A 27,706-nucleotide genomic window follows, 5' to 3' on the forward strand; every position below is an offset into this window, starting at 1 on the left:
GTTCTGCCATGAGGTTACCCAGGGTTAGCCGGTCCTCTATGTAAAACACTGGTATTCAGCTGCATAGAATCTGACCCCAACATGTGCAACATGCCCTTGCTGTCAATCAGACCTTTTGAGATGAGCCTCAAACATGCTCCACAGAATGTTATTGTATGGTTTTATTTTATTTATAGTCATCATCATCAGCCTATCGCAGTCCACTGCTGGACATAGGCCTCTCCAAGTGCACGCCACTGAGATCGATTTTCAGCTTATATATTTATATATAAGTATATTTATAGTAATGAGCGAAAACATAAACAACATTTATATTACGAATAGATTTATTGAACTGTACTATGTCATGGGAGCTGAACCTACGACAAAATAGTTCACCGCCCGGACGCACCCGCATCGCATGCGCAGGTGTGAAAACTAAGAATATTGCAGTGATCCATTTTGTAGTATTTCCTCAAGTAACACAGTGTCAATAGTACAAATTAAATCTTAATCATAAATAATGACACACACCCTAGCTAACTCACACCGTGGCCGGAGCCCTATCTATCTACTATCACATGGCGTCGAGGGACAAGTTATATATATTTCTGCTTACAGTCTGTATGTCCGTCGAGGCTAATTCTAGGATAGTAAAAATACATATCTATACAACTTAAGCTATGTTAATCAGTTCTACGTAACTTATAGTTACAATTCGTTCCGCGCGGACACGCGGGCACCGAGCTATGGCGACATACTCACGATGGCCTCACGTGCTCGCCGTGGTCAAGCTATCATTGCGAAAACTCTGTCAATACTTAGTTTACACTAAATGTTACAGATTTTTTCGCTCATAAATATTATTATTATTTTGTTACTCAACATTCCTTCTTTCTTTATTGACGAGAGCGACAATACTCCAATTGTAATTTACTCTCATGTACACACACCTAGTTAATTTAACTTAGAAGGCTCTATACCTTTGTGATTCTGCATACCTAGGCAACTGTTTCATGTACACCTAGTTTAATATTCTAATGCTACTTTACGCTCGAATTATGTGCATATGAAGGAGAAATATTTACACTTAGATCCGAGTAGATACCACATTTTTGAAAATCTTGAGTAACCGAGAACTGCTACATTTTGTAGTGCAGCTCGTAAACCGATCGCCGTCTAGGTCCAGCCTAGAATAATTTCCAATAGTTCGCCGTGACCGTGCAGAGTGTGGTGCTGCAGGGCGCAGGTCACAGGCTGGGCTTGTCGGCGGGCTTGGCGGCGGCTGCGGAGGCGCGCGGCGCGGGGCGGGCGAGCGCGCGGTGCAGGCGCTGCGCCGGCAGCTCCACCAGCAGCGCCAGTGGGAGCGCCGCCATGTACGACACCGCCGCCACGCCGAACCACTCCACGATCTGCCGGACACGCCGCGTCAGTACACAGGGAGGCACATGCAGGGCAGGACAGGCGGGGTGTACTCACCGCGGACTGGCGGTCCAGCATGGAGGGCATGAGGCGCGCCGCCACCAGCGACTTGTTGATGGGCATGTGCAGCAGCAGCGCGCCGAACGACAGCCGCGCCCAGCCCGCCCACCCGCGCCACGACAGCACGCGCCGCACGCCCGCTGCAACACCACACTTACTCACAACACAGCATTGTGTGAAAGAGCCACTATAGCCCTGAACCGCAAAAGGCGTTTCAACGAATACGACCCGTCGTGTAGAACTAGTGATCCATTATGAAATGAATGGACGTCACAAAACAAAAAAATCTTCGTACTTACTTAGACACACACTTATCTATTTTCCTTAGGAATAAGAAACATCGCCTCCTCACAAAATCTAACGCATTTTTAAAGTTGTCATCGTTTGTTTCGAAATAAACATTCTTTGATGGCAATTGAAAGGCGATGTCAATAAGTTGTACTCACAGTGCACGCCGTTCATGGCGCCGAGCAGCGCCAAGGCGACGAAGAAGGAGAAGACGGGGCGCTCGAGCGCGGCCAGCGCGGCGGCGGCCAGGCGCGCGGGCGGCCCGCGGCCCAGCGCCAGCGGAGACGCCGCCACCCACCACGCCGCCGCCGGCACGCTCGCCACCGACACCCAGCCGAACACCTGCAGCACCGCACACAACTCACTGCACCACGTTGCTTGTTCAAGTAGCGTGAAACTTGCCAAAGAAGAGAACTATACCTATACGTACATTACAACAGGCTTAAGAAAATAATGATGCTGAATAATTGCTGTTATTCGTACACTACAGACATATCACTTTTCCTAACCACCACGTATATTTTTTACACTTGCAATTATCTAGATAATGGACTATGATCAACGTCCTATTATTTACGTGATGCATTGAAGGCGTACGCTCTTTGATTGTAGGCATTACAGTAAAGTGCATGTTGTGTTCCGGCTCGGCTCCAGCATAATCTGAACGTGTTGGAATATTACAGGCATTAGCGAGACGTTACATTGTTGACACAAGCAATCACACACATCAACATGTATTATTACAAGACTAACGATAGGCTTAACATACATAGTTGTTAGCGTTATAAGATCATACATCCTGCATACAACAGCGAATTGCAATTGTTTCTGATGGTAGATAAATGTGATGTTGTCGTTGTCAATACTTGTCGGTTGGAAAATGGTTGGATAGCATGTCATTCATCACAAGCTTCTTAGTATTACCTACATGTAGGGCTGCCATCCATCCGGGTTTCCCCGGATTTGTCCTCGTTTGGAGGCCGTCCGGGCGGGGTTTCAAGAAGTGTCCGGGAAAAACCCGGACACTTTTCATGTAAGGAAGCACCTCATTGAATTTAAGTATGTATATGACAATAGTAAATGGATTACAAATTAGGTATCATTTTGTTTAAAAAAAATCGTACTCGTTCGGGGAAAAAATGCGATTTACGCCAAATGTCCGGGTTTTTTTATTGTTTGTCCGGGTTTGGCGAAATTCGAGATGGCAGCCCTACCTACATGCACTTCTCATTAAATAAACCAATAGGTAACATCCGAATGTTCATTCTTAGTGAATAAATATAAATACGGTACATACTGTTAAATAGGATGGTAAATAATGACGATTACAACATATCTTTCACGTCGCTTTATCACTTATGTATGGTTGAAACAATGTTCGTTTTGATTACGTCCATCGCTCAACAATGTAATCTGCCGGGCAGCTGCAGATAATACGCAGGAACCAGTTGAGGAATAGCCGATAGCGTGCGTCACGCTCGTTAGTTATTGCAAAGGGAAATGAGGAGGTCAGCATTGCAGAAAGATACGACACGATCAAAGAGAAAATAGCTTGGCTTATCTTCTACAGAAACTATAAATGCAGCTTGAACGCTGCTACTTCAAAGTTCTGAGTCTAAAACAAATGGCGAAACGCGAGTCACTGATGCACAGACTGAGCACTTCGTCAAGTCGTGAGCTCCAGTGTCACTGTGCTCTGTGTGACAAGCTGCTCTAGCGGTACCTTGTAGCGCGACAGCGGCACGTCGTGGTCGAGCAGCGCGTGGTGCAGGTGCGCCAGCAGCAGCCCCGCCAGCGCGCCCGGCACGTTGCCCAGCGGCGACTGGTACAGCACGTTGAACGACCGCTCCCCGTCGTACGCCAGCCGCACCGACCTGACCACGGAACATGCCTCAGTCAAGCAGCAGAGTCCGAACCCACAGAGCTAATGTTATAGCATCTTGGTAGACTTACTCAGGACGATGCATGACGTAGGTGGGCACGAGCTGCCAGGAGTAGGCGAGGCCGAACAGCAGCGCGATGGAGGCGAGCAGCAGCGCGCCGAGCACGGCCAGCGCCGCGCGCCGCCAGCGCCACAGCACCAGCGTCAGGGCCAGGCACGCCGCGTACAGCTGCATGTCCGCCGCCAGGTACCTGCACAGACAGGTCACAGCTAACACTCAGTGGCAAGGCCTTATGTGATGGAGTTTCATCTTAGATCTGACTGATATGATGATGATGATGATGTCCTCCTAGCCGATTATCGGCTACGGCGGCTGTTCTCATGTAAGGAGATTAGCCAACTACGCAGGACATATTATAGTGCACGAGCATTTGCGCAGATACAGGTGCACTCACTATTCCTTAACTCTCATAGCCCGATGGGATGGTAATCCGACACGACCGGAGAGAGATCAGGCGCAGGACCGACATTTACGTGCTCTCCGATGCACGGGTGTATCAATCACCAGCTTCCAGGCTCCGGGCTGCTTTGTGAAAGTCTTCTAAAACCCACAAGGCGATTTCGGCCCGACTCGGGAATCGAACCCGAGACCTCGTGCTTAGCAGCCGCACTTGCGACAGCTAGACCAACGAGGCAGTTAAAAGTTTTGACTGATATAGAATAAGATGGCCATAGTGTGTACTGACCAGGTCTGTATGAGGCACTTGTCGTCCGCGTGCAGGATGTTGTTGAGGTAGAGCAGATGCGTCCACCACTTGCGGCGGCACACGGCGGCCTCGCTGCCCACCAGCGGCGCCCACAACGGCCCGCGGCCCAGGCGCTCCCACCACGACGCCGCGAACCAGACCACCATCCAGTACGATGGAGACACCCTGCACCACAACAAATATATTATTTATTCAGATTTTTTACACTTTTTAAATTTTTCCCATTATAATGTGTGTGTCCCTGCCTGATGATCCTATTGAGCATGGTCTCCACGAAGGTGGAGAAGGGCGGCACGTGCTCCCCGCGGCGCCGTTGCTGCAGCAGCTTGTGCGCCAGGAGGAACGACGACATGATGAAGAAGATCTGCACCACCAGCGTGCTGTTCGTCATGAGGACCACGTCTATTGAGCCGCGGATCTGTGGATAATAACGACACTTTACGTACTTTCAATAATACCTTGCATACTTTTCTATTCCTTACAAAAACTGAGAGCAGACGAGAGGCTCTGGTCTGAGTGTGGTGAAGCGTGGTGACCTGTTCGTATATCCTGGTGTCGGTGAGGTAGGTCTGCGTGGTGATCCAGCAGACGTGCTCGATGATGACGACCAGCATGGTGAGTACGCGCAGCCCGTCGAAGCTGGCGAGGTCGGTGCGCGCCGAGCGCGGCGGCGGCGCCAGCAGCGCGCGCCAACAGCCCGGCAGCGACCACGCCAGCGCCCACTCCGCACCTGATCAACGAACAATTACGGGACTTTGAGAACGTGTCTTTGTAGCTCAGTTGGATGGCGGATTTTGTACATGTCAGCTGAAATGAATAGATACCTAAAAACTACATCTTCATCTGACAATAATTGGTCAGCCTGAGTAGCCCAGTCATCCATTGATATTTCGCAACTTGTACTAGTTAGTTCCAACCCCGGCGCTGCACTGGCTGCTCGGCTAATGAAAGTGCTCGCGCTGCGGTTGGACAGCGCGCAAACACGAAAGATCCGCACCCGACACTCCCGCGCAACAGTTACATCATATTGTTTACTCGACTGCCGACAGTCACGTCATCACCGGAACTCGCATTACTTAAGAGAACAACTTATTTGAATATTGTAAAGGTCTTGCTTTTGTTAAAGATATCACCGCGGGGTTCTGAACTAGAAAGTAAATAAAATCAGATTACTGATTATGAAAAAAAGTTTGTCTCAAGTACTTAGCAGGCTTTAACGTATAGTCAATAGCCTTTTTATTTTTTGTGGTAGGTACAGTACTTGTTGGGAAAGCATAAAGAACCGCATAGCAAATCATAGTTGGAAGTATTTTTTGTGGTTAACAGCACGAATAAATAACTAGTGATTGCTGCAATGAACGCGCGCTGCCGACTGCCAGGCAGGCGAGGCAGTAGTTATACCTAGCAACTTGGAAGAATACTGAGCGTTGTTATGCATGTTATTATTTATTGTTATTATAAATTGCTGTGAAAATTAACTCAAGTGATGTGCTCTTGTATGTCTAATACTGAGTAACTTTGTTCCGTAAGAGTCAGTGAAATGCCACCAGGTATACCATTTATAAATATCTCTCATCACACAGAACACGATGTCCTGTCTCTACAATGTGTGTGTTTACTCTTGCTACCTGCTGCGAGTAATACATCAGATTTTTTGTCATCAGTCTGTCGAATTGCATTACACATGCGCAAGCGCCGCTGCGCCACTGACCCGAACGATAGCTCAATGTGTGTTTACGCAAATTTCTTTATTTCCAACTTCTGTATTTTACGTAAAATTACCTTAATTACGTACATTATGCAGGCCGTTTAGTTATAAAACCCGTAATACTAATATATTTTCAAAATAATAGCTATATAGTGAGGGATTGACCGTAACGTGACGTAACGTAACCGCTGTAATGACACTCACCAGGGGCCCGATTCTCCTAAGTTAATAATGTCAAAATCGAATAGAAATCGAATCGCAATATGATCGCAATAGCAGTTTTAACCATATCAGGCATTCTGCTACTAATAAAAGACCAATCGTATTCGATTGACATTTGATTGGTGTGCGATTGGTCTGCTATTTTGGTGATTTTGGTCAATACGGTAGTTTGCTGTACAATCATTTTGCAATCGCAAATCATTTGCAGACAAAATGATTCATTATTGAATGACAGAAAAGGATAAAAACGTTTATTTCAAAGAAAAAATAGCGGAATGCCACATACGTTTCAATCGTAATCGAGTCGGGATTGGATCGCAGTCGAATCGAGTCGAACGTGAATCGTATGGCGCTTAAGTAAAATTAGGAGAATCGGGCCCCAGACCAATCGCACACCAATCAAATGTCAATCGAATACGATTGGTCTTTTATTAGTAGCAGAATGCCTGATATGGTTAAAACTGCTATTGCTATCATATTGCGATTCGATTTCTATTCGATTTTGACATTATTAACTTAGGAGAATCGGGCCCCAGATCCCACACAGGCTGTCATCAAACTATTAGCAACAATGACTATGTTTACCGGTTCCCTGAACACAATAATGTTAGCTATTTTACCAACTATTTGTGCTTTGGCAATACCGCCATTATAAGGCGTTAAGCAGCAAGTTCGTGATAGTAAGCTAACAGTGACAAATCGCACTTTCCACTGTTAGCAGTAGAATGAATCATCTGTTACTGATGCATTATCTTCATTCTATAATAATCAGAAGTTTACTTGGTGTGGTGCGGGCGGCCTTTTTTGTCTAGTCGTAGGGAGTATATAAAAGAGGTACCTTCTAAGAAGTAGTACATAAGAGAGTAAATAAGAAATACATAGAGATAGTACATAAGGTAACCTCAACATGGTTTTTACATTCCTCTTTCCATTTGATCCTCTTTAACAAATAGGCAGATCATCAACCTATCAGTCTCAAGTTGTCAATAGACCGTGAAAATGTGACGTGACAAGTAAACTAGGGTTGTGAGCCGTCAGGGGCCACTCCGGTAGATATTACCTAACAGCCGCGTGACGAGCGATCGGATGGTTTGCTGACCTGTCGGAATTTGGTAATCAAGCTTATGGTCGACTAGTTGTTGGCGCCGACTTTGGAAAACAGCTGTAATCTGCAGAACTGCTGTAAGATATATGTTGCATGTCTCATTTTGGTGTTGTAACTATGTTTAGCTAGTATCGACTATTTACCTAATCATAAATAACGTCTGACGCTCTGAGATGCATCCCCGTGCATCTTAAATGATCCATCATAGGTCACCGTGACCTCTTCAGGCATAGGATTATCACTCTTTTTGTGATGGCTTTAGTTAATATCCGCCATCTAGTTTCGGCGCCCTATTTGTTAGAAGTCAGCACGTCTTCTGGGGCCCGATTCTCCTAAGTTAATAATGTCAAAATTGAATATAAATCGAATCGCAATATGATCGCAATAGCAGTTTTAACGCATATCGGGCATTCTGCTACTAATATAAGACCAATCGTATTCCAACGACATTCGATTGGTTTGCGATTGGTCTGCTATTTTGGTGATTTTGGTCTATACGATAGTTTGCTCTACAATCATATTGCAATCATAAATCATTTCTAGACAAAATGATTCATTATAGAATGACAGAAAAGGATAAAAACGTTTATTTCAAAGAGAAAATAGCGGAATGCCACATACGCTTCAATCGTAATCCAGTCGGGATTGGATCTCAGTCGAGCCGAGTCGAACGTGAATCGTATGTCGCTTATGTAAAATAAGGAGAATCGGCCCCCTGGTTGAAGTGTTACCTTTCCTGGCGTGTTCTGGCAGCGTGAGGTCGAGCGCGGTGCTGACGGCCGCCAGCGCCAGCAGCGCGGCCAGCACGCCGGCCAGCGCGCGCTGGCTGGGCGACAGCGGAGACTGCGCGGGCGCGGCGGCCGAGCCGGCGCCGGCGCAGTAGTCCAGCCGCAGCAGCCGCGCCGACAGGTTGTAGCGCGACCACGTGCTCGCGTTCACGCACGCACTGAACCTGGGAACATAAGCGTAGCTATGTGAACGTTGACAAAAGTCAAACGTATTTGGCCTTACTACAAAAACTTAAACATCTGTTTTACACTTGTCTAAAAAAAATGTGGCTGCAAAATGAGCCATATGTCAACGTCATAATCTGTCATTTTTTTAGACAAGTCTTAAACTGATGTTTAAAAGTTTTTGTGGTAAGACGGATTGTGTGAATTGTGTCTATCAAGATGTCATTTTCTTAGGTGCTGTTTTTTAGGGGGATTCTGTCAGCGCAGTTTGTAATCAGAATTAAGCAGTTCTAAAAGGATTAGTAAGGCTAAGATGACTTGACCAAGTTTACCAATTAAAAAATACTTTGTATATAAAGACACCGCCTATGATTATATAACACGTAACAGTGCCACTAATGAGCTATATTCAGCTAATGATAACATTAGTATGCGTAAAACAAGCGCGGCGCCACATTACAATAAACATTGATTACGAAAACTTATAGAAGGGCCATTATCATTAAATATTTGGGTTAAACTGTTACTCTTCACTCTCACTCTCGTCACTAAAATACTAAAAAGAGGAAGATTTGGTTGTTCATCGATTAGGCTCCAGAACTACTGAACCGATTTGATAGATAGATAGATAGATAGATCATTTATTTGTCATAACATGAGTATCATGCAGATGGTACAAAGAAACGTGGCAAAGTACAGACATGTTTGGCCTTTCGGCGTACAAATATAAAGATGAGTTTACATTGCAATGTCAAATGTCATTAATTAAATTATCACAATTGAATAATTATTTCACTGTTAGGAAGCTACGGTATCTGCGCTGAACATGGGCTATGTTTTATCCGGGTGCGGGAAGAAGTTTCCCCGGGACGCATGTTGTCTGCGCCATACCTACGCCTAGTGATTTTTAATAGCAACAAGTTACACTTTGATGTGATACTATCAAATAATTATTTTTTTGTTTTACGTTCACCCGCAAACTTTTTATATTACTCACTTCTATATTGTACACGGTTGCGTCGCCAGAAAATCTATAATTTCATTTTGTAAAATATCAAGAATTCAGATTATTAAACCTGTATTGCGAAGAAACTGAGGTTTTCATTATTAAACTTCCAAATGTCCACCACTGGACATTAAATGGCGACCGTGACAGGACGGATTTGCAAAAATTCGGATCGACTACGAAGACAAAGGAATTCTCACTAAAAGGAAATCTACCAAAGATTCATCGTGGAGGACTACAGACGCAAGAACACTATAATAGAAGACAACTAAGCCAGCCAGGTCGGTCAGAAGAACTCGCCGCGCCCAGCCTTAGCTTCTACTCCGTCGAGGTTCACCGTCAGCCTGCCACGTCAGTCCGAGAATTTCGTCAACATCTGCGAGCAGCTCGTGTACCTATCAGTACCACAGCCACCAGCGAGGACCAGTGCAGCCAGAAGCAGCCGTCTCGCCTATCAGTTAAGTGCCATTCCTACGATTTACCCTAATACCTGAACCCATTTTTCCTATCGAAAAGGTCGCTGTTTGGTACACTCCACTTGTGTATTTCATTAGTTTAACAAAATATCTAGCAATTTTAAGGCTTATTTCAAGTAAACAATCAGTAAATCTCCTAAAATAGTACAATTAAAATCCATAATTTATTGTCAACTACCTACGTAATCATTTGTAAAATCATAAATTCATTAAAATAACAGTAATTTCATGAAAATAAGTTCACAAATAAATAATACTTGAGTATCTAAACACCTATTAGTAATTACATTCCCGATATTTTCATTCTGCTAGGTAATCTGAAGGCCTAAACTTAGCCACCCTCCCAATAGTGCGTGTCATTATTCTAGTTCACATTATTTCAAATATTTTGGCCGACTATTCCAGGGAATTCGGCGCCGCCCGACGTTGACTACCGCTAGCCGCGTTCGGGTGACGAAGCGTCTGCGCTTCGCCACGCGCCGCGCCGAGCCGCCGCCGCGCTGCTGCCGCGCTGTTACCGCGCTGCTGCCGCGTGGCTGCGTTCGGGCCCCAGGTGTCGCCGAGGGAGTATCAGATAAGAGTTGAACATATAACTTTATTCCTTCATTTTGCATTAGTGTGTTACTGTTTAGATTACTCAATCACCTATAATACTTTCTTAAGTACTAGTTTGTCGTTTGTTGTTGTTACATACTATTAATTAATAAACAAAATGTCTTTAAGCGAAGATAAAGACAGTAATGCAAAACAATTGAAGGAGCTATTTGCTAAACGTAGCTCGGTCAAAGGTCGTTTAACGAAATTTAAAAAGTATTTAGATGTAGTATGCTCTTTAAAATTATCAAAAACCCAAATTAAAGAGTTAGAAATTAATATTGATAAAATACGAGCTATGTCTAGCAAATTCGATGAACTACAGGCTCAGATTGAGGTTATTAATTGCGATAATATGGACTCTGAGATTGATGAACGTGATGGAATTGAGCAGATCTTCACCTCACATCTGGCAATTGCTGAAGAGCAACTTGACAAGTATAAGACTACTTCTCACTATTCTGATTCGCACAATTCATCACAATGTCATCACGATCAGTCAACTCATTGTCATCATGTTGATTTTAAATTACCACAAATACAAATTGCAAAGTTCGATGGCGCTTATTTCCGCTGGCTTGAGTTCCGAGATACCTATTTGTCGCTTATTCATAACAATGAGCGTATCAAGCCTATTCATAAGTTCCATTATTTGGTATCGTATCTCGAAAATGAAGCTGCGCGAATTATTTCTAATTTAGAGATTTGCGAAACTAATTATGAAACTGCATGGCAGCTTTTGTGCGATCGTTACGATAACAAGCGCCAGCTTATAAATCAACACCTCAATTCATTGTTATATTTTGAATCGACACAGCAACAACACAAACGTGAATCAGACAAATCACTGAGGTTTCTAGTTGACCACGTAACAAAAAACTTGCGAGCATTATCAAGCTTAGCTAAACAAGATGAGCTGCTTGATATGATAATTATCAAAATTCTTATACCTAAGTTAGATAATCGTACTGCTATGAAGTGGGAAGAACACCGTAATAGTTTGTCCGATCTCCCCACTCTAAAGGACTTCAATAAGTTCCTAACTGATCGCGCTGATGTGTTAGCAACTATGTTCCAAAACAAGTCTGACACACCCAAGGCTACACAATCACGCCAAAATAATAATAATAATTCTCGTAGCACTAAGTCGTTTTCATCTACAGTTCAGAACACCGGCTCTGTCACTAAGCAGTGCGTTGTCTGTAAAGGTGACCACTGGATTTACGATTGCCCTACATTCCTAGCGAAGAGTGTTCAAGAACGACGAGACGAAGCATTTAAGTTGCACTTATGCTCCAATTGTTTACGAACTGGGCATCGTGCACGTGATTGCAAGTTGGGTCCCTGTCGTGAGTGCAAGCGTAGACACAACTCACTCTTGCATTTACCTAATTCTAACAATGCTAGCACAGGTAATACTAGTACAGTCAGCAGCAATAGCACTAACACAGATCGCGGTTCAAGTGAAATATCAGTTAATAATTCGATTAGTGATAATTTCGTAGAAAATCATATTCTTTTGTCAACAGCCATGGTAAACGTTATCAATCCTCAAACAAACAAGCAATTTCGAGTGCGTGCTTTATTAGACTGTGGAAGTCAGTCCTCATTTATTAGCCAGTCACTCATGAACAAGTTATCATTACAGGTATGTACTATAAATACTATAAACGTTATTGGTATAGGCAACAACTTAGCGGAACATGTAAATAAAAGTTGCATTGCCCGATTAAATTCATTTAGCAACGACTACAGTGTTGTACAATCATTTTATGTGTTGAACCAGTTAACAGGTGCTATTCCTAAACAATCTATAGATATTAGTCAACTTAATATCCCACGAGACATACAGTTAGCTGATCCCAATTTTAATCAGCCTTCGGCAATAGACATCTTGATAGGTGCGGACCTATTTTGGGACCTATTAGGATGTGATCAGCTAGCATTAGGTCATAACATGCCCAAGCTACGTAGCTCAAAGCTAGGTTGGCTAGTCGCCGGCCCTATTTTTCCAAGTTTAAGGAATCGTTCGTTACCAAAGAGTATTCCGTGTCATGTTTCAATCAGTGATAGTGACGAATGCAATAATTCCGATATTAATTCTCAATTAACAAAGTTTTGGGAACTGGAGCTAGTTCCAGATAAGCAATATTTTAGTAAAATTGAGCAGGCTTGTGAAGACCACTTTTATCGTAATACTTACCGTTTAGAATCTGGCAGATTTTGTGTTAGGCTGCCTCTAATTGATAGTCCAGATTGTTTAGGAGATTCTTACGCAATGGCCAAGAAACGATTATTGTATTTAGAAAAACGTTTCCGTAAGAATCCAGAATTAAAGTTACAATATTCAAATTTCATTCAAGAATATTTAGAGCTAGGCCATTTAGAGGAATGTCCGATTATAAATCCCGTTCCATCCTATTATCTTTGCCATCATGCAGTGTTTAAACAAAACAGTGAAACGACAAAGACACGTGTTGTCTTTGATGGATCGGCACGAACTTCCTCAGGTTTCTCTCTGAACGACCTACAGATGGTCGGTCCCAATGTTCAAGACTCAATCTTTTCTATTTTGATTCGAGCTCGTCAGTACAAATACATTTTGACAGCCGATATTGAAAAATTCTTTAGGATGGTTGAACTAGATGAAAAGGATCGTAATTTACAATTAATACTTTGGAGAAGTGATGAGTCAAATCCTATCAAAACTTTACGTCTAAAAACCGTCACTTATGGTCTCGCAAGTGCTACATATTTAAGCACCAAGTGTTTGTCAGTATTGGCAGAGGATTGCGATGATCAATTTATAGGTAATATTATTAAACACGATCATTATGTCGATGATTTGGTCACTGGATCCAACTGTGAGTCCGAGCTGTTATACATTCAGCGCAAGGTGTCGGACACTCTAAAATCTGCAGGGTTTAAACTACGTAAATTCAGGTCGAATTTACCAAGTATTTTGTCATCATCGGTCATTGATCAAAATGACAAGGTTAGTTTAAGCGGATCCACTAATACTTTAGGATTAAATTGGAATCCTAAAACCGATACTCTTCAAATATCAATTGTAATTCCCAACAAAGGTGATGTAGTTACCAAGCGATCTATACTGTCTACATCATTCAAGATTTTTGATCCTCTCGGTATTCTCAGTCCATGCGTGATTATACCTAAAATGTTACTTCAGTCCTTATGGCTCAATAAAAAGGGCTGGGATGAACCGGTTAGCTCTGATATTTTGGAATCCTGGAACAAGTTTATTAACAATTTAAGTTTTTTATCAGATCTACAGATCCCGCGATTAACGCTATGCGAAGCTCCTAGTTATATAGAAATACATACCTTTAGTGATGCTTCCCAAGTCGCTTACGGTGCATGTGTGTACCTGCGGTCACACAACTTAGCTGGTGATGTAAAGGTTAACTTACTGTGTGCTAAGTCTAAGGTGGCGCCGTTGAAGCCGACGACAATACCGCGTCTGGAGCTTTGTGCTGCTCTGTTGGCTGCAAAATTGTGCAAGACAGTTACCAGTTCTCTACGATGTGAGGTTGATCGTATCATTTATTGGTGCGATTCTAGCGTTGTCCTCAGCTGGTTGAATGGTAATTCTGCAAAGCTAAAAACATTTGTAGCAAATAGGGTTGCCGAGATTAATGAACTTACCGATAGTTCGTCGTGGCGGTATGTGCCGACTGATCAGAATCCAGCTGACCTGATCTCAAGAGGCGTAAGTCCAGATCAAATTACCAATCTTAATTTGTGGTGGTCAGGTCCAAAATTTCTAATACAGCCTGAATCTGATTGGCCCTATTTAAATAAATTAATAAATGAACCAGACTTACCTGAGATGAAATCCACTTCCGCTGTTGTCCAGGAACCTGTAACAGAAATTCTAAAAATAGATAAATTTTCATCGTTTTTAAAATTAAGACGCATATTTGCGTATGTAAATAGATTTATACATAATATTAGACATAAAAATCCTAAAGATAAATTATTTGGTAAATTTAGTGTTACTGAATTAGAATCATCCTTTACTAGCCTATGTAAAATTGCTCAGCAAACTTCATTTGCTGTAGAGTACAATATTTTGTTAAAAAATAAAAATTTAAGTAGCAAATCATCTCTCTTGTCACTTTCACCCTTTTTGGATGATGACAAGGTGATGAGAGTCGGTGGTAGAATAGAATTATCAAATTATAATTATACTAAAAAACATCCCATACTTTTACACGCCTCTCATCCACTCACCAAATTATATTTCAAACATGAACACTTACGGAACATGCATGCCGGGCCTCAACTGTTGCTGGCCTGTGTAAGAGAAACTGTGTGGCCTATAAACGGTAGGCACTTGGCCCGCCGCACAGTACATGCCTGTGTCAGATGTAGACGTATTCAAGGTAAAACATTAACTCCCATGATGGGAAACTTACCTGCACAGCGCATCACACCTGATTTTCCATTTCGTACTGTTGGCGTTGACTTCGCTGGTCCGTTCCTCACGCTAAATAGAAAGGGTCGAGGTGCACGATTAACTAAAACCTATTTATGTTTGTTTGTATGTTTTCGCTATAAATGTGTGCACCTGGAAGCCGTCAGTGATTTGTCCAAAGACGCTTTTATTATGACATTACGCAGATTTATATCGCGACGGGGCAAGCCAGCGGAGATATTTTGCGATAACGGCCGCAACTTTGTTGCAGCTGCTAAGGAAATAGGCAATTTTCTTAAAACCAATCATGAGCCTGTAGTTGATTTTGCTACCAATGAAGGTGTGAAGTTTGTGTTCTCTCCCACGTATGCTCCACATTTCGGCGGCATCTGGGAGGCTGGCGTTAAATCCGCGAAATACCACTTAAAACGCGTTATGGGAAACAATCATTTAACATTTGAGGAGATATGTACCCTTTTCACACAAGTGGAAGCTGTACTCAACAGTAGACCTTTATGCCCACTCTCCCCTTCCCCTAACGATTACCATTTCCTAACTCCCGGTCACTTTCTGATAGGGCGTGCCTTAAATGCATTGCCTGGTCCATCGCTCGAGCACGAGAACCAGAACAACCTTCAACGCTACATGAAGCTTGAACAAATACATCAACATTTTTGGCAGCGCTGGCAAAGGGAATATGTAGCAGAGCTACAGCAGCGCTCAAAATGGCGTACTAAATCAGCATCCCTAAAGGTCGGCGACTTAGTTCTTCTCCATGAGGATAATGTCCCACCACTCAGTTGGCGAATGGGACGAGTCAGCCGCCTGTTCCCGGGGACCGACGGAGTCACGCGAGTCGCAGATGTGCAAACTACCAGAGGTTGCTTCAGGAGACCTCTCACTCGGATCTGTCCCTTGCCTACATCTTTACCGGATGAAGACTGATGTAGTTGAAAGGAGTCTTTCAACGGGGGGGAAGATGTCTGCGCCATACCTACGCCTAGTGATTTTTAATAGCAACAAGTTACACTTTGATGTGATACTATCAAATAATTATTTTTTTGTTTTACGTTCACCCGCAAACTTTTTATATTACTCACTTCTATATTGTACACGGTTGCGTCGCCAGAAAATCTATAATTTCATTTTGTAAAATATCAAGAATTCAGATTATTAAACCTGTATTGCGAAGAAACTGAGGTTTTCATTATTAAACTTCCAAATGTCCACCACTGGACACATGTGAAACGGCGTGAAACATCTAATCCTATATATGTTCATAGAAAAGAGTTAAACGCACGCTCCACGCGGTAACGAGCGACTTGCAACACAGGTGGGCGTCTCAATTCCGATGTTTGTATTTTTTTATATTTTAAATTAATTGTTATTTTCTCGTCATAATTAACACAAATCATGACTTGTGATTATATCTAATTACAAAATGTCATAAATAACAAGCGTGGCAGATGGGTATGCTAACTGTTGGCACATCCTTTTTTTTTTTTATTTATTTATTTATTTATCAGAAACAGCTAATTTTATCTTTACAGGTACTTAACCTAATGATGATGATGATGATGATGATGATGATGATGTTCTCCTAGCCGATTATCGGCTACGGCGGCTGTTCTCATGTAAGGAGATTAGCCAACTGCGCAGGACATATTATAGTGCACGAGCATTTGCGCAGACACAGGTGCACTCACTATTCCTTAACTCTCATAGCCCGATGGGACGGCAATCCGACACGACCGGAAAGAGATCAGGCGCAGGACCGACATTTACGTGCTCTCCGATGCACGGGTGTATCAATCACCACCTTCCAGGCTCCGGGCTGCTATGTGAAAGTCTTCTAAAACCCACAAAGCGATTTCGGCCCGACTCGGGAATCGAACCCGAGACCTCGTGCTCAGCAGCCGCACTTGCGACAGCTAGACCAACGAGGCACTTAACCTAATACGACAAACTAGTTACATAATATTCGAAATCTAAACACAATATCACAAAATAAAAATAACACTACCAAAGTTTGAAATTACATACTACTTATAATATAGGTGGCTCTTGTGAACTCATTCAGCGAACAAGTAAACAAATCGACCCTACTCGCCACTGTGTTAAGCGTGCGCTAGGCGCGCGTCAGTGGCGCTCGCTGCAGCAGGTTGGTTTTTAGGAATCGTCTACTATTTTTACTTCATATATTATGTTGTCTGGAAGGCTTTAGTTTTGTCTCACGAAGACAGTAAGACAGCTTTCGAATCAAGCTTTTTCAAACGGTATTTTTTTTTTTTTTTTGTCGGGAAACCTTTTTCACACACGGTCGGTTAGCCCCATGGTAAGTTATTTATTAACTTGTATTATGTGTGTGTATTCAATACTAAATTCCATACATTTATTGGGTATGTGTTTAAGCATCAAAAAACTCCTTATCGCTGCCCACCGGGAGTGTACCCAAGAGGCTGGCAGCATAGCCACGTTGGATTAGTTGTTAATCTAGAAGGAACAGTGGTTGTATATTACCAGTCCTGCAGCCGCTCTGTGCGGTGCGGTGCGCATGCGCGCGGCAGGCACGCGCCGCGGTGCACGCGAGTGTGGTTGAAGTTGTCCACGTAGTTCGCGGAGTAGCTCTGAGGGAACAACAACGTTTGTTATTACACGCAAGTAATTAACGTGAAGGTGTTTGTATCAAAGGACATGAGATACAGTTGATAGCACAAATAATGCATTGCGAGTACAATTGATAAGACTACGCAGCTAACTCATGTGACATAAAAGTAATTATGATTTTAACGTCGAAACAGTTGCTAACCCGCAATACTATCTAGACTGGCTAAAATGCTAGAAATATCTGACATTACCAGCAGGTGACAGGAACTAATCAGTAGCCGACACTGGGTTAGGCTAACCGCTAGTTAGCCGCGTTGCCCAACCGCGACTCGAACCTGATTCCTTGCAGAGCCTGCGTTGAGCAACACTTGAGCAATCGCGCTCTAAGGTCATTGACATTGCCGGTAACTTTAAGCGCTTATTTATACAATTTATTAATTAATTCGCCGTGGCTATAACTAAGAAATCTATTCAATCACCGCATTATGTTTTGATCTACACGCTTTTCACTGTCGAGCGTGCTTCTGCAGCAATCGAAACAACAGTTCAACATCAATCGTGCATCTATGCGCTGATACCATTAGTTCCAACAATGCCAGTTACACTAACCAAATAGGCCTGTTTTTTTTTAGTATTTCAAACAGGCCTTTAAAACGTCAAGGTAGTTGCACGGTTCCAAGAAGTGGGTATCATGGAGAAGAACCGGCAAGAAACTTATAGACCTCCTAGCCAGTCCTAGCCCCGGTGAGGCGCAGGCGAGCGCGGGTCATCGACCTCTGCAGGGCTCCTCCAGTCCCTTTCACTGCGAGCTCCCTAGGCATAATCATAGCTCTATTTCGAGGAATTAGACAAACTGCTCCGGTAGGGCACGCGAACGTTTAGAAACATCTAGGTGTATCATTGGCATATGTAAAGATGCTAATGATACATCTATGATGCCAATGATCTTCGAAAGATGTCTAATATTGAAATGAAAGATCAATACCTACCTCTGGTTACCAGAAAATGTTAAACAAATGTTCAATAAGTAAAATAAAAACCGCTTTTACTGACAAGTTAATTTTTAATGTGCTAAATCTATGAATGAATAAGATCCTCATGTTAAGAGTAGGAAGCCGTTGTGATGAGCACCAAATAAACAAGGCAGCACAGACTTACAACTACATATGTTTGAGTCGACCGATCACTCTCTTCAACTTCAAACTACACAAACTACTTTAAAAACAAAAGGTTTGCATTACGTAAACACCATTCAGCGTGTAGCCCTTATTAAGATTCTGGCAGCGTTGCACTTTCGCCATCACGCGATCATTAGAGTCATTAGTGAAACAGTGAAGACGTTCTGAAGTCTCTTGGTGACTTGCTCTACAATACACGAGGCGTGAGACGATTCTGACCTTCACCTGTTTCACTCACATCTACCAACTGTTCTGAGGATGGCAATTAAACGTCTTTTTCTTTTCTCTTTGGATTGCATTGATTTACTGTTTACCTATCAGTTGCATTGTATAATTTTATCAGCTTGCTATTGTTATGTAATATAATTTTTGTGAAAATATTACATTTTAAAAAGAGTGTCTATGGAGTTTCTTGCCGGCTCTTCTCCATGAGACCAACTTTTTGGAACCGTGCAATTAATGTGACGTTTCATAAGAGCCTGCAAAGGCCTATTTGAAATAAAAACGATTTGATTTTGATTCGATGCTCCTGACATGACATGAATCTGATAAGTCTGACATTTTCACTATAGCGTAACGTAGTTTCTCAAAGACGGTTATTAAGCTAGATCGCTATTACAAAATAAAACCGCAGATATATAATCTATTGCGGTAACTCCAGAATTAGTTCAATTACATAATGTAATGCTATCAGAGCATAATGCCTATTATTTAGAATGTTAACGAGATTTTGATCCATTTCCTCATCAGTTCAATGTTTGCTTGTGAGTAATATATAATTTGATATTTCAGAATTCCTTTTAATGTGTCTTCAGCTATGATTGTTACAAAACTTTACAAGTGCCAATAGAACCATTAATCAGTGCCAGAATTAATTAAAACCTTAGAGGCTACGGGTAACATTTTGTTGTGACTTCATCGTCATCATCATCAATTACTGCGGTCATCAGTCAAAAGAGTTGTAGACGTGACGACGTGAATACATGCTAACTGAGTTATTACCTTCTACGTGACAGACGCGTGGCCCAGTTTCACATGTTAACTAATTGTGAACATGTCCAAGCTTTTCAATCTTTCAGTATTTTGGTTGTAAGATGTTGACTAATCTACTTTCATCTCACATGCTAAGATGTACGAATGTACTGACATGTTCATGAGCTAGCTAGACTTGTATTGCATAATGTTATTTTCCTTTTTGAGTCTAGACTCCAGTGAAAAGATTTGAATTTTAAGATTTCTTGAATTATAGAGAAAGCAAAAAAAAAACACCTAATTAGGATTGTCTAACACAGTTATAATGAGGTGTATTTGAGGTTTGCATGTGTGCGTTCTGAATGATATGCGACGAAATATAATAAGTTACAATAAAAATAATAAAACTTAGTTGTACGTATGAAAGTGAGAGTACAGTAGGCCACGCGAAACATACGAGAGTTATTACTATTGCGATAGTTAACGACTTGACTAATGACAAGTGCGAATTAAACGATTGCCTACGAAGATCATCACGGCAGAGCTGATGATCTGATGATTCCAAAACTAATAGCGACTTCGTTCTACTTCACCATATACTTAGGTATTAAAGGCTAGCATTACGAAACTTACTGCGATCCAAAACGCCGATGCTAAAGAAAGAATTGTTGATACCAGTTCTTTCTAGGTCAGATTATTATCAGTTACCGTACCATTGATCATTCAAAGTTCTAAAATTGAATGCAATGTGACTCCTGAGACAGGCAATGTGACTTCAGGAGTTCAGGGGGACTTCTACGTCTCAGGAGTCACATTGCATGTTTCTCAGGAGTGCCTGTAGGTAGATAAGTGAGTCCTTGGTGTGTGACCACTTGGCTGTTGTCCTAGTTACCTCCATGAGGTCGTAGAGCACGTGCGGGCGCTGCGCGGGCTGCAGCTCGAAGCTGCCGAGGCAGTAGGCGCCGCGCGCAGAGACGCAGCCCGCCCACTCGTCCAGCTCGAACAGCCGCGGCATCGAGTAGTACTGCTCATCTGCAACAACACGTGACTTCCTCATCTTGCACAAAGCTTCCGTGAACTTAATAAGCCCCCTACAATCTTAATTATCATCATTCTCCGGCCCTTATCCGAAATTTAGTTGGGGTCGGTGCGGCATGTTTTCTTCTTCCATACTCTTCTATCAGCCGTCATCTCAAAAGAAACATTATTTCTTGCCGTATCGACTTTCACACACACCACTCCCTACAATGGACTTATATGAAAGTACCTTCTGTCAAAGTTCTGATTCTCAGTTAGGAAAATAAATGGAACAAACATCTCGATAACGCCAACAGTCCACAACAAGAGAATTCGAAAAAGAGAACTAACCAGTATTTGAAATAACTTTCTTCAGAAAAGCAAATGTTTCAAAAAACACGAACAAGTGCACAACATGATTATCGATGTACTAGGCGAGCATGAGTAAACAGAAGACTATCTGATCGACGAGAACTCAGCAATGTACTCCGACAGTGCACCGACCAGTGGCAGTGTTCGCGAGATGTTGCGATTGACACATTGTCATGCTAATCCGCCTTTGTATGCGGCTTCTGAGCTTTGCCGATATGATAATTGTGTTGTCCCGAGTCCTGAGCATTGTTATTGTGTGACTTTATAAGGTTACATTATACATAAGCGTTATTTATGAGGCAGGTGAACCTATCACCTGCACCTTAAATAAAAACTAGGCAGCTTGTAGCTAAAACTTCGAAGGCTAATTATAATTAGCCCTGTTATTACAAGTATACCTACAGAAAATTGGATACTAGTAAGTTAAATAAACTCAAACTCAAACTCAAACTCAAAATCGTTTATTCAAATTAGGCTGATAAATCAGCACTTTTCGAACGTCAAAAACAAAAGACAGCCCCCAAAAACGCCCGCCCTTCACCACTTCCTATGTGTTTTTGCTGGGAAGAAGAAGTGGCGCAACAAACTCCCCAGCAACACATGTCTGTCTGTAAGGTTTGAAGAACCAGAATGTATACAAAACAAGTCAAAAAGTCATAAAAATATCATTATCACATGATAACTATTATATAAAATTAAAAAAGGAAAAAAAAAAAAACAAACTGAACACAAGTAGGCTAGCACACAGATTTACACCTATAAAGACTAAGTACTCAAGCATTTCTTATAGTCCATTAAGTGTATCTAAAGCCTCCTGTTAATAAAATAAAAATGTATTTTAATATAAGCATAGAATCAGCGTGCCCACCTACATGCGCATAGATGTTTACGTTGTAGCTGTACAACACAAACAAGGTGTACCTGCTAGGACTACAGTATTATTATTTTCTTCAAAAAAAAAAAAAAAGCTAATAGAAAATCATACTAAAATTGATAAAGTGTCAATAGCCATCAACACGACCTGGTACCGCCAGCAGCACCCGTTCACGAGTATAACGCGAGGATCAGCCATCGCCCCCTTCGCACATTTTTGAGGGAAGGGGACAACCCGACCCCCAACGCTACCGCTGGCCATACCGTCTAAGGGAGCATGACGTGCTTGCTGCTATTCAACAAAAGTAGAACATGTAAGAAATGCTGCAGTCACTAGCAAGCCATAAAGAAACAATGGTAAGCAAAGTTTAACAAAACTTCCCTAAGTAAATAAAAATAAACTCAATTATAATTCAGAATTAATGTCCGAAGTAATGTCAATTAATGTAAACAATAATAATAAGTTAATAATTTAGTTAAAGTGATAACAAGAATGAGCTGCCTCGCGTTCAACTTAGCGACCAACTATTCTTATCATTTAAATAGTCATTAATGCTATAGTAAGCCTTCTTTGAAAGAATTGACTTTACTTGTAATTTAAATGCGTTAAACGGTAATTGTAGTAAAGTTAGAGGTAGTTTATTATAAAAGCGAATACCGAGCCCCAAAAATGATCCATGAACCTTATGAAGTCTGTGAGTGGGTACACACAGTTTGTGCTTGTTTCTAGTGTTAATACTGTGAACATCGCTTTTTTTGGTGTACAAATGAATATTTTGCCTAATGTAAAGTATATTGGCAAAGATAAATTGTGATGCCACAGTAAGAATGCCTATTTCTTTAAAGAGCTCTCTTAGCGAGTGTCTACTACCTAACCGGTATATCGCACGAACAGCTCGTTTTTGTAATACAAATATGTTTTGAATATCAGCAGCTTTGCCCCACAGAAGAATACCGTAGGACATAACGCTGTGAAAGTAGCTAAAATAGACTACTCGAGCTGTTTCTACGTCAGTGAATTGTCTTACTTTTCTGACGGCGTACGCAGCTGAGCTAAGCCTTCCCGCGAGGCCAGCTATATGCGAGCCCCACTGAAGTCTGCTATCGACTGATATACCAAGAAATACTGTGGATTTGACAGTTTCTAGAACCTCGTTACTTAATATAATATTCGGGCCTAGGTTTTTCACGTTCGGTAGAGTAAATTTAAGGCATTTTGTTTTCTTCGCATTTAAGACCAAGTTATTAGTACTAAACCAGTGTGTAACCAACGAAAGTGCACTGTTTACGTCGTTAAAGTGATCCCTATTTCTGTCGACTTTAAAAATAAGTGAAGTGTCATCTGCAAACAGTACAACGTCACAGATATTCTTCAGATGGTATGGTAGATCATTAATATATACCAGGAATAAGAACGGACCTAATATTGAGCCCTGTGGCACACCTAATTGGACTGATAAACCTGATGATTTGACGCCATTGACATCTACGCATTGCACTCTGTTATTTAAATAGGATTCTATTACGCTAAGAGCTTCATTTTGGACTCCGTAGTAACGTAATTTACGTAGAAGCGTATCGTGGTGCACACAATCGAATGCTTTGGAGAGATCACAGAATACTCCAATGGCATTCTGAGAGTTTTCCCACGCATTAAAAATGTGTTTTAAAAGAGCTACACCAGCATCTGTTGTCGAACGACCTTTTGTAAAGCCATATTGTTCACTATGAAGGAGGCTATTAACATTGAAATATCTTTGTAACTGCTTGAGTACTAATTTTTCGAATATTTTACTAAAAGCGGGTAAGATGGATATGGGTCTAAAATTATTTACATCCTTCTTATCGCCTGATTTAAATAAAGGAATGACTTTACTTAGTTTCATTAGGTCGGGAAAAACTCCGGTTTCAATACATTTATTAAATGTGATAAATAAGCTGACCACCCCTAACCATATACAACATGTCACAATATACGATACATGTCTGTAGGTGATACAATAATACAATTGCATGACATAGCAACAATACGCAACGACCCGGTGAACTTGCGGCGCATGCGTGAACTCGCACATCCTCTGCGCGCGCGCACCGGATACTGAAAGGTCAATGTGAGCAGGAAACTGCTGAATTACATGCACTTTGCCATCTACATAATATAATTACATTTGTTTCATCAATTGTTTTGTTTTCTAATTTATACTGCAGGCGAAATAAATGACAACGAATATTATAACCAACCTATGTTCAGCAGTGGACGTCCTATGACTGAGATGATGATGATGATGATGATTATGAACTATTGAACTAATGAACTAGCTTCTGCCAGCGGTTTCACCCGCATCCTGTGGAAACCTCTGCACGAACCCGGATAAAAAGTAGCTTATAGCCTTCCTCGATAAATGGGCTATCTAACACTGAAAAAATTTTTCAAATCGGACCAGTAGTTCCTGAGATTAGCGCGTTCAAACAAACAAACAGACAAACAAACTCTTCAGCTTTATAATATTAGTATAGAAACTCGAAAGGTATAAATCCCTCCTAAGCGTAGGTAAATACAGTAATTTATCTAGGTGAGTAAAACCCTGGGTAATAACTGCCATTAGCGGAGGTTTAATATAAGTAAATGTGAATAGGAAAGCTCGTTAAGCTGTAGAAATGGAAAGCGACACTATAGCTCTTGTCTACAACACATATTACACTCGACACTTTCCCGAACGAGGGAAATTGCTCAGTGGGTGACGATGTCGACCCCACTGGCCAGACACTACTGTGTAGTGTGTGGGTATTAAGTATTTAATGTACTTCTTCACCTACATAACGAATAAATAGTAATAAATCAAATGAATGGAGATAAATATATCGGGATAGAGAACAAAGATCGCGATTTATAAAAAATCGTGCCGCGTTTTTAAGTTCGCTGGAAAAGTGTTGACGCTTTCGATTCACAGATTGTCAATAAACATAAATTTTGACCCATAGCATACTTTTGTGATTGTTATACTGATGGCGTCATTTAAACTGGTAGTTTAGTAAATAAGCTATGTTAGAAAAATGATTTTTCGAATAGATTTTTCTAAGGCCGGTGTGGGCCGTGAGATCGGAAGCAAGACATGAATTAAGAATTCGAATATGTATATACTATCCCTATATGGAATAATGGAACCTACATTATAACTTTAACTTGAAAATAACGATATCGTATAGAACCTTTTCTAAATCAACTATTTCTCTCTTTCTATAGAAAATTCACAAACAAATGTTAGGAAATCAATAGTTACCGAATAGTAGACAAATATAAAACTATGGTGTTATCTCCAAACGGTTCGTCCGACTAGACCGAGTGACCCACAACGCGCATGCAATCACGCGCATGCGTGTTGACCAACGAAATAGGTTCGTTGCATTCGGAGCCGGTTATGTAAATATGAACTATTTTTACAATGTAAACAATTTCGTTGTTGTCATGTGTTTCTAAACCACGATTTTCACTAACATTGGTTGTTTATGGTGACAAAGTACCTAATAGATATTTCATGTTTACTTAAATATCAGGCATTCTTATCATCATGTCATGAGCCCGCGGGCTGCGGCCTCTTCTCATACAGAGAAGAAATGAGAGTCACGGATATATCAAGGATAGGTACATTTTTATTGATACACTAGCTTTCGCCCACGGTTTCACCCGTGTCCCGTAGCCCGATGGTGACAAAAACTATCTTAAAACCTCCCGGGTCTAAGTTACATCCCCTCTCATTTTCAGCCAAATCGGTCAAGCCGTTTTCATGTTATGTCGTGACAACGGTAAGCGGGTTTCATTTTTATATATATAGATAGATATTTGTCTAATCTGGAATAGAACTCGCCTCGTACTTGAAACATAGGTGCTTTAACGCTAGGCACTACGATTCTTGCGTTGTTGGTAATAACTTATTTAATTGTAAATTGATATGGTTTTGACTTATATTTGCAATATCTTTTTGTTAGTGGCATTTTATCCACCCTCGATAACTTCGCCTACTCTATCTAAATTGGCAACTTCGATCCTGACATAACTTAGCTCACTCACGTAGGTCATCAAACTTATAAAATATCTAAGCGTGAGATTTATGATCGTCTGTGTTATGTGCATGAAATTCTTATGAAATAACCTTTGGGTCACTGCAACTACGGCTAAGTATTAACAAATCGATATAAAGTTTTCGAAACACGATTAATCTCAGCATGTCATGTATGAGCAGTATATAGTGGACTAGTGTAATACATAGTTAGCAAAGCGGGCGGTATTCAGCGCAGGCCTGTGCCCGCAAACTGTAACACTTGCTAAACCTTACCCACTTACTGCAATACGCTGACTTGTAGCCAGTTCAGTAGCTCCGACAACTATATGCTTTACTTATCGACCGCATTCGTTAATCCGGATAGATTTTCTACATTTTGTTAAAAATATACAGTTTTGTCTGACATTTGAGAATTTTGATGAATATTAATCACCCCCTAATCTACCTCGGAAATGCACCGACTGCAGAAACGACCTCTGCATATGTAGATACGGAATTATATGGTTAAACCCACTCTTATTTGTTAAATCCATGAACTTGAATAATTTCTACGGGAAGATAATGCAAGCAGCCATATCTTGGGAACAAACTATGAAGAATTTAGAACTTAAGTGCAATTAGTTACGATATTGGAAGTGTTTAAATGGCAAAGTTATAAAAGTCCTAAAATTGTAGGCAAGGGACGACAACATTACCTTTCAATACAATTTCAAACCTAGGCGAATATCATTATCAATCTGCAATAAACTGTCAATATGAAGCCCAACAAACAACTTTGATAATATTCTCAAGACTTAAGACCCTTTTGGGAAAATCCCTTTTACCCTTTCACTCGCAACCAAACCAAGAAACCGCAGCCGAACTTTCCAAAGGCATAAACCACTTAGTGAAATTATGGGGGAACACTGGACACTGCACTGGAAGCCGACCCCAACATTTAGAAAGGTTGGGAGATGATGGGCACTGCACTGTACCGGTGAGGTCGAAGACTGGCTCGGCAGCGAGAGCGCCGGCCGCCGCCAACAGCAGCGAGAGCGCGCGCGTCGGGCCCATGCTGCGCGCTGACTGACTGCCCGGCTGCGCTCGCGCCGACGACGGTGTCCAAATGTTTACAGCTGTCAATGGGTTACCTAATGTTGATTGAGATGACGATGTGACAGCAGTGCAGACAGCTAATACAGAAAACGTTTTCGGAGATGCGATGGTGGTGGGGTTATCGGATGTTAGGAAATGGAGGAAACTTATCAAAAGAAAATACTTAGATACAACTTATTTATTTAGAGCAGTGTAATTTTGTGAGTGCATATTATCTACGTAATCACCATTACGCATTAAGTAGGACAGGTATATTTTCTCTTAATTTAACCATGCTGTGGTTTGATAGGGACTTCATTTGAGAGAAGCTTATCATAAATCTCTCGTTGCACAATGATAATAAAAGCAATTGCAAAAACTGCGCGACTGAGAGAAGGACAACTGGTAACAAACAGTTGCAATTTTGTTAGATAAGCCGAGACCTAACTGCAATTTGTAATGAAAATTAGCACACCGGACCAGATGTTAAAATCTAAATGCAGGTGACAATATATCATTCGTTTCTGGAGCATTTCATAAGAGCAGTGTTGTGCATGTCGTGGTGGCCTAGTGGGTAAAGAACCAACCTTTCGAGTATGAGGGTGTGGGTTCGATTCCAGATCAGGCAAGTACCAATGCAACTTTTCTAAGT

At 41.6% G+C, this 27,706-nt stretch overlaps 2 protein-coding genes across 2 annotated transcripts; one reads left to right on the forward strand and one right to left on the reverse strand.

The window, feature by feature from the left end:
- Positions 1-308: 308 nt before the first annotated feature.
- LOC124639579 (O-acyltransferase like protein-like) lies at positions 309-27,080 on the reverse strand. The gene is made up of 12 exons (XM_047177011.1): positions 26,955-27,080; positions 20,550-20,689; positions 17,421-17,527; positions 8,165-8,385; positions 4,935-5,128; positions 4,644-4,816; positions 4,378-4,563; positions 3,703-3,882; positions 3,473-3,623; positions 1,908-2,091; positions 1,459-1,601; positions 309-1,391 (listed from the first exon to the last, which is right to left on the reverse strand). Exons 1-12 carry the CDS (start codon positions 27,031-27,033, stop codon positions 1,230-1,232), a joined length of 1,920 nt encoding a protein of 639 aa, XP_047032967.1. The 5' UTR covers positions 27,034-27,080; the 3' UTR covers positions 309-1,229.
- On the forward strand, positions 14,317-16,095 carry LOC124639578. The gene has a single exon (XM_047177010.1). The coding sequence runs from the start codon at positions 14,631-14,633 to the stop codon at positions 15,843-15,845; it is 1,215 nt and encodes a 404-aa protein (XP_047032966.1). The 5' UTR covers positions 14,317-14,630; the 3' UTR covers positions 15,846-16,095.
- Positions 27,081-27,706: the final 626 nt, after the last annotated feature.

Source organism: Helicoverpa zea, chromosome 19 (genome assembly GCF_022581195.2).
Source record: "Helicoverpa zea isolate HzStark_Cry1AcR chromosome 19, ilHelZeax1.1, whole genome shotgun sequence".
Classification (NCBI taxonomy): domain Eukaryota; kingdom Metazoa; phylum Arthropoda; class Insecta; order Lepidoptera; family Noctuidae; genus Helicoverpa; species Helicoverpa zea.

Coding starts and splice junctions, on each gene's coding strand:
- LOC124639578 (XM_047177010.1), top strand. CDS start 14,631: ATGAGAGTCGGTGGTAGAATAGAATTATCAAATTATAATTATACTAAA.
- LOC124639579 (XM_047177011.1), bottom strand. CDS start 27,033: ATGGGCCCGACGCGCGCGCTCTCGCTGCTGTTGGCGGCGGCCGGCGCT. Junction 3,624..3,702: donor TACGTCATGCATCGTCCTGA/GTAAGTCTACCA, acceptor TTCCGTGGTCAG/GTCGGTGCGGCTGGCGTACG. Junction 1,392..1,458: donor TGCTGGACCGCCAGTCCGCG/GTGAGTACACCC, acceptor CGTGTCCGGCAG/ATCGTGGAGTGGTTCGGCGT.